Source organism: Medicago sativa, chromosome 2 (genome assembly GCF_051527215.1).
Source record: "Medicago sativa cultivar Bolivia chromosome 2, Bolivia_mono, whole genome shotgun sequence".
In the NCBI taxonomy this organism is placed as follows: Eukaryota; Viridiplantae; Streptophyta; class Magnoliopsida; order Fabales; family Fabaceae; genus Medicago; species Medicago sativa.
Window position 1 is genome coordinate 80,860,259 of NC_140750.1, and position 14,923 is coordinate 80,875,181.

Sequence of the window (14,923 nt, forward strand, 5' to 3'; positions counted from 1 at the left end):
AACAACTTATTTTATGCAAAACAGCTTATTTTATGAAAAACAACTTATTTTTGAAAACAGCTTATTCAAAACAGCTTCTTTTATGAAAAACAGCTTATTGCTTCGTCCGTTTGTCTAGGATTATCACTTCGTAATGTCATTATAGGCTCTTTATCTTCTTGCTTTTTGCTTTATGTTTGTTTTGACTATGTTGTGAACCAGTTTTAGGCACACGGTGTGCGTAACTTCGTTTCCACTCCTTTTTAATATATTCACCAATTTTTCGCCTCTTAAAAGATTAATTTGAAACACCTCACCCCTAAGAAAATTAATTTAAAAAAAAAAAAATTAAAGAATCAAACCATGTTCACAGGTAGTAAGAAAACATGATTGAAAATATAGTAGTTGTTTTAATATTTAAATAAATAAATAAAATAAAAACAATAACTTCTTATAAAAGATAGGGGAAAGATCCGTAGATTAATAGCAAAAGGCATACGTATACAAAAAAGATAAGTTGCATTATAAAATCCAGAACATATGATAAGTGTTAATAAAAAGACGTAAGTTTAAGAAAAAGGGGGCTAGCGGGATTCGAAACTTGTCCCCTATTATTCAAAAGCTCTCCGTATAAGCCAATGTGTAAGTTAGTAGTGAGAGCTTGTTGAAATATGCCGTAAGCAGCTTATTAAACTGTGATAAGCTCTTTCTATTAATTTACCCAAACACATTAACAAAGGCTTATGTTGGTAGATAAGCTCATATAAGCTCAAAATAAGCCAAGCCAAACGGGGCCTAAGTTGTTTTTTTTAAAATAAGCCAAGCCAAACGGGGCCTAAGTTGTTTTTTTTAAAATAAGCTATTTTGTATAAAATTAGTTGTTTTGAATAAGCTGTTTCCAAATAAGCTGTTTTGAATAAGCTGTTTTTAAAAATAAGTTGTTTTCATAAAATAAGCTGTTTTGAATAAGTTGTTTTTTTAAAATAAGGTGTTTTGCATAAAATAAGCTGTTTTGAATTAGTTTTTTTTTTTTTTTTTAAAATAAGTTGTTTTTAAAATAAGGTGTTTTGCATAAAATAAGCTTTTTAAAATAAGCTATTTTACATAAGTTGTTTTTTTGGAAAGATCCAACAAAGAGTTCAAGTGGTTTCCTTAAAAAAAAGTTCAAGTGGTTTGGTTCGGTTCAAACGGTTCGGTTCGGTTCAAGATGGTTCGGTTATGGTTCAAGAACTGTTAATAAATTAACGGTTCGGTTCGTGAACCATTTAATGGTTCAGTTATTTTTGGTTCGGTTCGGTTCGGTTCGCGCGGTTCGGTTCGGTTCATGGTTCTTTTTGCCCACCCCTACCTTAGTCCATTCTGCAAATAAAAAACAAATTAACCCATTAAACTTTGTGTCAAATTCAAATTAAGGTATCAAATTCCAATTAGGTATCAAATCAGGATCCAATTGAAGGGAATCCAAAATAACATGCATAAGATATAACAATTGATGTATGAAACTAAAATTAAGTTATTAATCAAGTACCAGATTCACCTGAGAATCGCCTGTATCGTTGACTGGAAGAACCACCCACAACGAAATGGGTCAAAGATTTGCCGACATATCGTCAACATAGTTGAGTCGGAGAATCACCGTCGACAAAGAGGTTGGAGAATCGTAGGCATCGTTGAATCAGTGATGCTTTTTCAACCAGAGAAGAGCCATGCAGCTGGAGGACGATGGCAGAAGGAATGTTTCAAGAGAAAAGAATTAACGGGAAAGAGAGAAGACAGAAAAATGTCACGTGAGTCACTAAAAGCCAACATTTAATCACAGCCATCTATCTAATCCAATGGTCACGGTTTAATCCTCTCACCCTCTCATTTAAAAAGTCCTCTCATTTGAAACATCCCCCTTTGTTGCTATCGTTATTTTTTAAATTTATTATGTTTTGTTGGTTTATAATACATGATACCCCACGGACGGCATTTTTCATTGATGAAAAAGATACAAGGTGAATCTATGTATTTTTGTGCATTTAATTAATTTAGTTTGAGCAAATTACACATCAATCATCAGTGATAAGTTTTTGTTTTCTACATTAATTATTTGTCTTTTATACAAGTTTTTGTTTTCTACATTAATTATTTGTCTTTTATGGTAAAAGAGTTAAAACAAAGCTCAAAGATATAGCTAACAAGTTTTGATGATAAAAAGAACTATGTAGAATTTCATAAAGAAAAAATGTAGAGATGATTAGAAATAAAATAGTAGTACTTTACTGTTTCTCTTTGGTTCTAAATCTAGTCCTTATTACCTTCCTATTATCTAATGCTGCAGAATCATCAGACAACATTGCCATTTATTGGGGTCAAAATAACAATGAGGGTACCCTAACAGAAACATGTGCAAAAGGAAACTACAAAAATTACTCCTATGTAATCATAGCTTTTCTTAACAAATTTGGGAATGGAACAACACCTGAAATCAACTTAGCATATCACTGTGACCCTTCTTCTAATGATTGCACAATGTTAAGCACACACATTAAGAATTGCCAAATGAAAGGGATCAAAGTCTTGCTTTCAATTGGTGGAGCAGATGGAGACTATGGTCTAGCTTCCACTGATGATGCAAAAAATGTTTCTGATTACTTGTGGAACAAGTTTTTGGGTGGGAATTCATCTTCACGTCCATTTGGTGATGCTATATTAGATGGTATTGATTTTGATATTTAAAAAAATTCTATAGGAAAACAAAACCAACAACATTGGGAAGAACTTGCACGTTTTCTAAAGTCACATAACACTTCAACACAAAATGTTTACCTAAGTGCAGCACCTCCATGTCCATTCCCTGATGGAGAATTGGGCGTGGCACTTGAAACGGGAGTTTTTGACTATGTTTGGATACAGTTTTACAACAATCCTGAATGTGATTATAGCCAAGGAGATGTTAGTGTCTTGTTGGATTCATGGAAGCAATGGACGGAGTCGTTGAATTCGGGCAAAGTGTTTTTGGGATTGCCTGCATCCCCTGCAGCAGCAGATAGTGGCTATGTACCAGCTGATTTGTTATGTGAGATTGTACTTCCTGTTTTAAGGATATCGCGTAACTATGGCGGTGTAATGTTGTGGACAACATAATATGATAAACAAAGTGGATACAGCAACTACATAAAAAGTTCTTTATGCACACAACAAAAGTCTCCTGAATGTGGAGGAAATTATTGTCGCCACAAAGGTTCTTTTTATAGACTAAACTTGGGCATAGTTCTCTGGAAACTCTTTCTACTATTGCGAGAATAGTAGAAACAGTTTTGAAAGAAATGTAGTCAAGTTTTGTCATTTTTTTATTTGCGTAATAGCGAATTTATATTTATGTGATAACTCTTGTGCATGAAATTGGTTTGTTATTTCTTTCTTGCATATGCAAATAAATTAATTATGATCTTGTTCTATCAGGTAACAAGTGGTGGATATGGATCATCATCGGAGCGGGGGCAGCCCTTGCAATTTCTGTTATCTTCTGCTTAGGCTGTACGTTAAGAACAAAAGAGAAAACACAAGGTAATTTCTGACATAGTAAATTTTAAGCGCTGTGTTATCATTTTAAACAGAAGAGTTTTTTTTCTTCTTTTCATGTCAAATAATCAGTGGATGGAAAAATGATCCAAAAGAAGGTGTTAAATGAAATTGAAGGTAATGTTATAGAAAAAGAGGAGGAATAGGCAAGTAACGAGGTCAACACAAGTTTGGACTTCAACTTGCTTAACAGGCCAGTTTATGTAGCTACTAGATAAACATCTAATAACAGAATTATGCAGTAAAATAATTCAATGATGCAAAATAAAAACATCTCTCCACCCTAAATAAAAATTTGATGTGTTTGTGGCTTTTGTCCTTCATTTGTTGGGGGTAATTTGTTTTATTGAATCATGAGGAACTGGTGAACCTATCATCGATTAAAATATTTTGAAGAGTACCTAAAGTGGTTGAAGCACATGGCTTTCAGGGTTGCCTCCAGCAGTACCACAAATCCACAATCCCTTTTAATTTGATGCACATGAACTTAACCTGCCTCAAATAGTTACTTTTTCTCCCCAATTTCTTTATTTGGTCCACCTCAAATCATTCCCTATATCTGATTACTTATCCAGTTTGAGATGATTCACAACGTTTTATTTTATTGGAGTATCTATCTAATGTTTTATATAATAAAAAAAAAAAAGTGTGCGAGAATTTATGGTCGATTTTCGAACTTATAGCGAATAATTTGATATATAAAACTTTTAAAAATGTGTTGCACATACATGGTATGTTGAAGCGGAGATTCAAATTTGTAATATTTCTATATTTTACAAGTGTATGTGAGTTTCATAGTTAATTTTTTAAAAGAAAAAAAGACATATAATGTAGTCTTCCACAACATGACCAACGCATGTTTCAATCTTAGTTGAAAGAGATACTCATGTTTTCCAACATTGAATCTAATATGATCACTTAAACTGAAATGATCTACACGACAAAAAAAGAAGACGAGTTGTAAAAGGTGAATTCAATTCAATTATCCAAAACAAAGTCTAACATGTTGTGGTTGGGACTACCTAAAATAAAATGATCTTTTAGACATAGTGAGCGTTATTTTCGGCTAAAAGGATACAGAATAGGAACAAGCCATCATGTTACAATTGACGTGCCCCCACCCTACTACTAACCAAACATTAGAATGATAACCTAAAATCAAGCATCAACGAACTCGTGCCTTTTAACTTTGCAATTTTGGATAGCGTGAATCCACATTAATTCTGTTTGCAAAATACAAAAGTATAAGAAAATTCTCCTCACATTGATGATCACAAAGTAATGGCTTTGCATCTGCCTAGGGGTACTTGGCATTCTTAGGAAGGGAAGACAAGTTGACAACAATGTCGTTAACCTTTTTTTGGATGATAAAACCAATCATCTTAAATCCAACATCCACGGACTTAGGAGATACAACATTCTTATTCATGATCATTTAAACTCTTTGTAGAATGTTTGAAAGTCAAAAATATCAAACACAAATTGTATAAAATCACCGTTGATTGTCGGGACATGTTTTCTCATGTTTGACGATTTTGCTTAAACAAACCTTAATTTATTGTGTTATTGCTTTCCATATATTTCTTCCTCCCAAAATATATCACATTTAGTGTTTAAGATGTCTCGAATACGATTACTTCCGACACCGGTAACCTATGGAAAACCAAACAAATTATATTATGATTTCATTGAAGTTTTTTCCAACAACAAATTGTTGCCTAATGGTTGTCCAATTTTGTTTGCCGGCGTCAACGTACGTGGGAGCAAACACATTATCGATTGCCAATTGTCGAATTTCATAATCCCATTGTTCGTGGTATTTTTCTTTCATATATAATAAAAATGTTAACAGAAACTTGGGGCAGTTTTTGATACTACACATCTTATTCTTGCTTTTAATGCCAAAACATAAGAATATACTAGTGGTATATAATTGCATGCAAATACATTTGATTTATTTCACTTTACCGTGACTCTTGAAAAAGACACTGAAAATGGACATTATCAAAGGTTTAACAAAAAATAATATCTCCCTAAAAAAAGAATATGATCACATGAATGGATAAGGAAGATGAAGAGTATATTTTCTAAAGTAGAAACGTAAAATAAAAGAAAACCACATAATCCTAATTGCGTTTTTTATTTTTTGTGAAATTGCGTTTTTGTTTAATGCTTAATAATGTATTTGATTTATTCTTTTTGAAAAATATAATGTATGTATTCGATTTGATTAGTTTTAATATACTTTTTTTGGTCTATAATTTTTTACCCAATCAATATTAATTCAGATGCAAAAAGAGAAATGCACTCATCCAAATTTAGTGCACAAAATTACTGTCTGTTTTTATATATTTAGATAAAAGGATTGTGTTACTATTTCTTTTAAGGCTACATAGCTGGCAGCAGCTGCACAACCTTTTCAATAGCAAATTAGCAGCTGTATAGAGAGAGAACTACACACTCACATACACCAATCACGTCGCCTGCAGTCCGAGCGCAAGCAATATTTAATCCCAACCGTTTGTTTTGAGGTCAGATAGTTCATATCAGAGATAAACGCGTCACGTGTCACTGACACAATTAGAATGATGCATATTTAGCGGTTTCTTGCGTGAGAAACTTTTATAGAAGTCTCTGTTTTTTTTTTGTAACAACCACGTGCTCTCTAACACAAATACCCTTTCATTCCTTTCATTTTTCTTTCATTCTTTACGTCTTTCAATTTATAGATTCTGGCACTGACAAATTTCATGACCATTCCTCTTTTTCTTTTGTTCCAAAATGTCACATGAATCACCTATGATTCTTAATGGTTACCAATTCCAGAGAGACAACGCCTTTTAATTCTAGTAATATTCTCTCTTTTACATTTCATTTTCTATCATATCATATCCTAATCTTCCTCTCTAAGTTTTCTTTTTCCTCATTATAAAACCATTTTTATCAAGGTCTTTTTTCTTTTCTTGAATATTTCTTGATTACTTTTTTTCCTCTCTCCCATATTATATAAGGTTAACGTTCATTCTTATTTTCAGCCTATTTTTCATTTTCACCTCAACATAGCAATTAACAAACACATCAAATTAACACCCTCATTAATTTGGATCCTGTTTCAATACAATTCTCTCTCTGAGTGAAAATGTTTCAAGGATTGTTGAAACCAAAAAGTTATACGAAATGGTAAGCACTAAACACAAACAATGGTTTTTTCTTTTTCACCTTTTCTTCATTCTATATTTTATGATCTGTTCTTGTTTCTAATTTTATTTATTTATTTTGATTCTGGAAATTAACAGCAAAAATTGCTTGAAGTTGATAAAGACAAGATTAGAGACGATAAGGAAGAAGCGAAACGCGGTGCAAAAATTTCTTAAGAAAGATCTTGTTGATCTTCTTAGGAATTCTCTTGAATACAATGCATATGGAAGGGTAATCTTTAACTTTCTTGTAAATTTTGATTCATTCTTAATTAATTTTCTTTGCATTATTTGTTTCCTCTTTTTCACCTTTGTTTTCGGCCTGGATTGTAGCGTAAGGAATAATTCTTTTTCTCCAATGATTTGTTATTTAAAATTAGATTCGTCTCACAAAGATTCCTACGTCTTGCATTGTTATTTTATTTTATGCACATATAATATGGCTATGTGTTATATGTTCAGAATATGATTATGAATTATGTAACATGTATTAGACTAATTATATGTTTTTCTTCTGTATATGAAGAAACTTATTATTTTATCATAGTTAGCGAATTTGTATGGTGAACTGTTTGCATTTGAAAACAGGCTGAAGGGTTTTTGGTGGAGCAGAATATGTCAGCTTGCTACGAACTCATTGCCAAGTTTGCTGGATGCATATCGAGTCATGTTCGAGAACTTTCTAAGCAAGAGTACGATTTTCTTCATAATATATGTTTATGTAATTATGTATACATTCCTTAGGTCCATTAATTTCTATGCTTCATGTTTTAATTTTTACTTCAATAATAAACATGTTTTAACCTATTCAACAGCAATTGCCCTGATGAATGCAAGGAAGCCATACCTTCATTGATATATGCTGCTGCGAGATTTTCTGATCTTCCAGAACTACGTGATTTGAGAACACTGTTTCAACAGAAATTTGGGGATTCTCTTGATCCTTACACAAGTAAAGAGGTAACCAATGAGACCACTCTTTTATAGATCTTACCAATTCAATTTCTACAACTCTTGTACACTGTTTTCTTTGTTTACATGGCTTACTTGAATAATTGGTTTTCACTAGTTTATTGAGAGATTGAGGCAAACTCCTCCTACAAAAGAAATGAAGATCCAGTTATTGCATGAATTAGCACAAGAGCACTCTATCGAATGGGATAGGAAGGCTTTGGAGCAGAAACTTTATTTACCTCCTCCTGTTTTACATGAAGTAAATATCTTTCACCTATCATTGCTTTTTTTGCTATTCTAAAGATTCTAACATAAAGCTATGATTTCAACTTAGTCCATGTTTGGATTCACGGTATGTTTGGCGAAACCACAGTGAGACTAATTCATAGTTGAAACGCTAAAATGTAGTTTTTGCTAACATCATAGTGATCTGCCGTGGTTATGTCAATTTCATTGTTAATCAAAATATGCACTTAAAATTTGAGATCTCCTACTAACTAGTGATGACTTATTGAAAGGAGTGCTACTTTTTGCAGGAGAAAGAGAAACCAAACCATGATCCACAAAATGATCATGGTGAGGTGAAATTCCCAAAAAAAATTAATGATAACATCAAGCCTAAACCAGATGATTTCCAATGGAGGGTGCGAAGAAGCAATGAAAATGAAACTGCTAGCACTAACAGTTCATACCTTGATAGCAAAAAGTCTCGTTCAAGTTCATTCGAAAATGTATTTGAGGAGGAGGAAACAGAAACTAAGAAACCATTTTCCAATAAGCATGTACCACCTCCTTATGTCAAAGAAGTTAAAGGTGAAAGCAATTTGAAGAAAACAGTTGAAGCTCTACCTGCTGAAAAGCCGAAACCAAGATCAGTGAGAAGGAGACCTCTCAAACCACCACCTGTTGAAAATACAGTTAAAGATTTTTCTGAAACAGGTGGTGCATTGGATGAAGAAATGATATTGGATGGACTTTTAATGCGATACGTTGAGAAACAAACTCCTAATGAACCTGGCATAGGAAAAGAACGTGTAAAGGATCAAAATAGAAGGTATGCAAAATCAAGTTCACCTGTTGCTAAAACTTGGAGAAGAAAATCTCTTCCACAAAGAGAAACAAGTAGGATGGATACATTACAAGTCTATGATAGAGCTACTTCCTTAGTACCTGAAATGATGAGGACAACAACAACAGGGCATGTGCATCCTAGTCTACCAGATTACGAGGACTTGTCGGATCGTCTAGCATCTCTCAGAAGAACATGATACACTGATATTTTTTGTAACTTTGGATTCAATATTTCTTATGTTTATTCATTCTCCATATGGGTACTGTATAGACTCTATTGCTATGTTTGTATTATAAGATTTGAATCAGGATATATGATAAATTGATCGTCTAGACTATAGTTTTAGATCCAATGCGTATGTACAATTTTTTAAAAGGCAATGTAAGTGATCAGTTCTTCATTCTTACATCAATTCTCTAACATCTCCCTTTTTCAATTCAATCTTGCTTCTTTTATGATCACATCTCTTTACAATTTTATATATAGCAAATGCTCTCAAACCTTACATACAAACATGGTTAGCTGTAATGATTTTGACATAATACGGTCACCATGCTAATTTCAATGAATGCAATTTTGTAATATTTTAGTAGTTCAAATACAAGATTTGGTTTATGATGTTGATTAGGCCACCCCACTTCATAAAATAAAACTTGATTGTTGTTGTATAATTTGAATGGACGAGGTCAAATTCACGATTAGTATATGATTGAAAATTTTGCAATAATTAATTTTAAAGAGAGAACTTTAGAGTGATGCACAATCAACAAGTATCACAAAATTAGAAAAGATGGACCAAGAACAACTCTATCTTTTCAAGGTTTTTCTTTTCGAAAACTTGATATTCGACTCATATTTTTTTAAGTTATGTTATGGGATCTCCTTTTTGTTCCGAATCATGTTATGTAATCTATACCTCTCAAAATGAGATTTGAAATTTGGATTGCTAGCTACATAAATTTTAAGAGTTTAGTCTCTTCCGCTAGACTCAACCATATCAATTATGCATAGTATTTTATTCCACTTACAATGAAAGAGAATAATTTGATTAATATTTTATTTTACTCTGGTTCCTCAATTAGATTAAATTTTACAAAAAACAAACAAAATTTAAATTTGTTGAGCTGGACAACCACAAAGATGATAATTAACTTAGAGGTCCTCTACATTGCTTAAAGTTCAATAAAAACATCAATTTTCTCATAGGTTGAAAACATTAATTTCGTTAATTAATTATTGGGTTAAATATATTTATAGTCTCTATAAAATCACAAATATTTAAATTTAATCCCTATAAAATTTTAATAGTAATTTAGTCCTCCATTATATTATAATTTATAAGAATAGAAAAAAAAATTAATAGATACAATTAGTCTTTCAAAATAATCCATATAAAATGTTTGTAAAAAAATAAAATTATCCATATAAAACGAAGGAATGAATAATTTTTTTTAGGACTAAAAAAAATAGCTTATAATTTTGTATTTAACCCTTAATTATTTAAATTTTGGTATATGCAAAATGGAGCATTCAGCTCCGTCGCCGGAAAAAGAAGACGGCGGCGATGAGGAAGTGATGAGCGAAGTCCACCTCGGTTGCCCACCTAGATTCTCCGGTCCTCATATTTCCCGTTTCACCATTTCCCTTCCACCTCCTCACGGTAACTCTCATTTACTTTATACTTTGCTCTCAATTCAATTTTTGTGTAACGGAAATGCAACTCTAATTTTTAGATGTTGATCACAGAAAACACATCCTCGGTTCTAGAATTCGATCAAGATGGTGACCTTCTTTTACCTCGCCGCACCGGTAATAACTATTGTGTGAGGATTCAGCATAATATCACTTCTTCAATTCCAAATGTTGGCTTGCAGGTAACCTTTTAATGTATTAATTAATGCCTGTTTGGATTCACTTATTTGAGTTTATTTCCAGCATAAGCATTTGTGAGACTATTTGAGAGAACTTATGACATACATGTTCATAAGTTATTTTCAGCTTATTTTCATAAGATTTCCAAGATAGCTTTTCAAAACAACTTATGGCTTATATGGAAACAATTTAACTTTATTTTTTCTTTTCTTTTGTTATAGAAATAGCTTATATGTATGTGCTTAGGTTGTTTATCCAAACAATCCTTATTCCGCCCCTTTCCCTTCAGGTTTGGAGAGCTGAATTGGTTTTAACTGATTTTATATTGCATAAAGCATTGTGTTCGTCTGAATTTCACCAAGTTATTGCATTAGAACTTGGGGCTGGAACTGGTATATTCCTAATCACTTTCCTGTTTCTTACACTTCATAATTTTTGCTGTCAATTTTTTTAAGACTATAACTGAAATTACAAAACCTAAAAACTATGACTAAGAATTGAAAAATCCCTAAATCTGCTTGTATCATAACATGTTCAATCTAAAGCTCGTGGCTATGAAAATCTTCATCCAATGCTTAGATGCATGATTGAATTTAGCGGCACACATTCATGTTCACTGTAGAAATTAATGCATGAAAAAGTATTGTTGTCATTTGAATATTGGAGAATACAAACAATAACTAATATGGCATTATCTTTAGTTTTCCAATTGCCGAGTGTTTAATGGAACATTTGAGGCACTACTCGAGATTAGTTTAATGATCTGTGGAGAGGAATAATAATATCTGTTAATTTCAAAGAATTTCATCTTTTTTTATAAAGAAATATTTTTTTACGATGCTTACGATTTCAAGTTTTCAACTATGTTGCTAGGCCTGGTAGGTTTGTTACTTGCACGTACTGCAAACACTGTATTCGTAACAGGTAGGTTTGCTCTTCCCAAATCTATTGTATCTATTTACCTTGATTCATGTTTTCATGGAGCTCTGTTTGATTTCATTATGTTTCGTGATCTTAAGTATGATGACCTTATTAAAAGGCTGATGCTTATTTGATGGCAGACCGTGGGAATCAAATACTTGACAACTGTGTGAAGAATGTTCAGCTTAATCGTGGATTATTGAATAATCCAGCTGCAATTTTTGTACGTGACCTTGATTGGTTTGATTCCTGGCCTCCTAAAGCAAGAGTAGAAGAAGCTTCTCACACACAAAGGTAAAGTTCATTATTTTGATGAAATTTTTTCAAAAATAATTATTTGCTTCTTTCTTTTTCTTTTGGGGTTGGGATTGAGTTTGTAACTTGAGACAGCAATGTTGGTATATGTCATATGTTTTGCAATATTTTCCCTCCGGTTCATAATTTCCTTGGATGAACATAGCTACTTCATCTTTTTAAAAGTAAATCTCAGGTGCACATCTCAATCACTTTATGGTGTCATCCAGGTATTCTTGGACTTCTAGAGAAATTGAAGAAGCAGAAAATGCTTCTTTGCTCCTGGCTGCTGATGTTATTTATAGTGACGACCTGACTGATGCATTCTTCAGTACCTTAGAGAAATTAATGTCAAGGGGTTCGACTAAGGTATGAGTTAACTTGTGTTAAATGCTATACGCCTATCCTGTTTTGAGTCAGTATGGAGTATGGACAGGAACGTCATAGGTTGATCTGTTTTGAACCATGAGTGCAATATTCAGTAGTAGTTATTTAACTCAGTCTATCTATTTCTAGGTGTTATACATGGCACTCGAAAAGCGCTACAACTTCAGTTTTTCTGACCTTGATGTCGTTGCAAATGGATATTCACATTTTCGCAGCTATCTTAGGGATGAGGATGGTAAGCTCCCATAAGCACATAGTGTAGTCATGACTAAATGTGTTTTAGTGAGTTAATTTCATGTAGTCATTCATTATGGAATGCTCGATGTAACATTACTTATTCTTGCAGCAGTTGAAAGCTTCGAGTCTGCAACCATGCCTAATTTTGTGGGCAAGCAGATAGACATCTCTCAAATTCCACAGTATGTTAAAGAATATGAAAGAACACATGATGTCGAGATTTGGCAGATCAAGTACTGTGGACCAAGACATGAAACCTCAGTTAGCACGGGATAAAAGTTTGAAGCTGTATTCCATTATCAATGTTATTTATTTTGCTCAATTTTATGTAATTATTTAAAGTGTAGCTGTTTTTTAACTTCAACTGCATAGCATATTATTAGAGGACTTTTTGGCGACTTTTTAATTTGAAAAGTTATCTAACAAAGATATGGTGGGTATTGTTTTACCGACACATCTTTTGGTCTAATATAATGATGATTCATGAGAAAATGTTAGAGGGGCCAAGTATCAGGTTTGAGGTTTGTAGGGAATGTTTCAGAGGCCTTGTCATGTGTTGTCTTGTTTTGGCTCAGATTTGTTTCTGCTGGTGGTAACAGTAAACTTTGAGAAAGTATGGCAATAAATTAAATTCCCAGAGATTTCATTTCAGGTCGAGTGGCTCCTAATACAGATGTAAAGACTGTGTTATAGTAAGAACTTCTCCTCTTTAAATTTAACTGTCCATACATACAACTTCATTAAGCAGCTGTAAAGGAACCAACTTCGTTGCTCATTGACAAATATACTCTGGCTGGCATAACCAATGGAAACAATGACAGATCTTAAATCACCACTTTGAATCATTATTTGGCCAAAATTATTTTTACACGCCTTCTTCAGCACATTATTTTTTTTGGGAAATGTTAACCAGTGCCCCAGGGTCACTGGTTAAGGCCTTTAAAAGGTAACTTATCATGAAAAACGTGTAATTAGTGCATCGGAAATCGAAATGTCTGACTTTTTTATAAAATAATTTCTTCTTTTGGGATCTTAAAAGAGTGCCCTGGGGGCACTCGTTAACAAGACCCTATTTTTTTATGGGTTAAATATGTTTTTGGTCCCTATAAATATACCAACTTTTCGTTTTAGTCCCTCTAAAATTTTCCTTTAACTTTTAGTCCCTATAAAATTTTCAATTACTACTTTTGGTCCCTATTTTTAAGTTAATTTTAGTATTTTTTTTAATGAAATTGTGCAGAAATGTGTAGAATATTGTAAAAATATTTCCCCAAAAAAATTAGAATTTTTTAACAAAACATAAATTTAATATGAATTTTTAACCATCAAAAATATAAAAATTCATATTAAATTCATGTTTTGTTAAAAAATTCTAAAATTTTTTGGGAGAGATTCTTATAATATTATAAATTTTTCTGCAAAACTTTATTCAAAAATATGAATTTTTTTCAATTGATTTATTTAAATAATCAATTAATTTTTATTTAATGATTTTTTCTACTTATTAGTTTTTATAAAAAAAATATTTACATGTGGCATGCCATGTCATTCCAATGAGTCTAAGTGGCATCCAAGTGGCGCCCACGTGTTCATCACCGTTAGCCCAATCAGCAAAAATTGACGGCAGGAACCAAATACTCTGACAGACAAAAACGTTAGGGACCAAAAATTTAATAAAATTTAAGTAGGGACTAATGTTAGAAACACGCCTATTTATAGGGACCTTAAACATAATTAACCCTTTTTTTAATTTAAAAAAACAAAAAAATTTATTTTTTGTAATTATAAAAACAAAACAAAAATTAATTTTTTTATTTTTGTAATGAAAAACAATTTTTTTAATTACAAATAAATTTTTTTAAATTTTTTTTTACAAATAAAAAAATTTAATTACAATTTTTATTTTTGTTTTTTATTACAAAATAAAAAATATATTAAAAAAAGTTTTTTTAATTAAAAATAGAAAAATTACTTATCTTTTATTTTTTTAATTACAAAATAAAAAATATTAAAAAATATAAAAATGCTTCCACTTCAGCGTTGACTGGGTCAAAATTGGGCTAAGGAACCAAAATAAAGTAAACTTAGAGGGCCCGGAAAGAGTTGTTTTTTTAGGGGGCCAAAATCACAACTTTGAGAAACTTAGGGGGCTAAAAATGTAATTAAGCCTATCATATAAGATGTCGTTAGATTTGTCTCGATGAGTATTTTCAAAATATCAAATTTTCATAATTTTTTCTAATATATTATTCAAGATATTTAAGCTCAAAATTATGCATTGGCATACGTAATAAGGTCAACTGTGTCAAGTATTATGAACGGAGGGAGTAATTTTAATGGTATTGCTAACGTCCCTTTGGAGCACCGGACCACTCTTTAACCATCTCAATTTAAGAAAATATATTCATTTAAAAAGGTAAACTATTTTAATTTCAATACATAG

The 14,923-nt window shown here is 32.0% G+C and overlaps 2 protein-coding genes and 1 pseudogene across 3 annotated transcripts; all 3 read left to right on the forward strand.

The window, feature by feature from the left end:
- The first annotated feature begins 2,214 nt into the window (after nucleotides 1-2,214).
- Nucleotides 2,215-4,030, forward strand: LOC146951346 (hevamine-A-like; annotated as a pseudogene). The gene is made up of 3 exons (XR_015027874.1): nucleotides 2,215-3,205; nucleotides 3,427-3,531; nucleotides 3,619-4,030. The product of XR_015027874.1 is annotated as a hevamine-A-like (transcript).
- A 2,220-nt stretch (nucleotides 4,031-6,250) lies between these two features.
- Nucleotides 6,251-9,175, forward strand: LOC146951347 (Regulator of Vps4 activity in the MVB pathway protein). Its single transcript, XM_085747311.1, has 7 exons — nucleotides 6,251-6,395; nucleotides 6,582-6,726; nucleotides 6,843-6,975; nucleotides 7,332-7,435; nucleotides 7,559-7,703; nucleotides 7,813-7,956; nucleotides 8,234-9,175. Exons 2-7 carry the CDS (start codon nucleotides 6,686-6,688, stop codon nucleotides 8,963-8,965), a joined length of 1,299 nt encoding a protein of 432 aa, XP_085603437.1. The 5' UTR covers nucleotides 6,251-6,395; nucleotides 6,582-6,685; the 3' UTR covers nucleotides 8,966-9,175.
- A 1,106-nt stretch (nucleotides 9,176-10,281) lies between these two features.
- LOC146951348 (Putative methyltransferase family protein) lies at nucleotides 10,282-12,934 on the forward strand. The gene is given in 9 exon segments (XM_085747312.1): nucleotides 10,282-10,429; nucleotides 10,503-10,524; nucleotides 10,526-10,643; nucleotides 10,931-11,033; nucleotides 11,515-11,565; nucleotides 11,703-11,856; nucleotides 12,087-12,225; nucleotides 12,373-12,478; nucleotides 12,590-12,934. Coding segments are annotated over 9 exon segments (999 nt in total). The 5' UTR covers nucleotides 10,282-10,290; the 3' UTR covers nucleotides 12,757-12,934.
- The last annotated feature ends 1,989 nt before the right edge of the window (nucleotides 12,935-14,923 follow it).

What these genes read in the sequence shown, in the direction of transcription:
- LOC146951347 (XM_085747311.1), top strand. Translation starts at nt 6,686, where the DNA reads ATGTTTCAAGGATTGTTGAAACCAAAAAGTTATACGAAATG. An exon ending in AATACAATGCATATGGAAGG is followed by an intron (nt 6,976 to 7,331) that starts GTAATCTTTAAC and finishes ATTTGAAAACAG; the next exon opens with GCTGAAGGGTTTTTGGTGGA. An exon ending in ATCCTTACACAAGTAAAGAG is followed by an intron (nt 7,704 to 7,812) that starts GTAACCAATGAG and finishes GGTTTTCACTAG; the next exon opens with TTTATTGAGAGATTGAGGCA.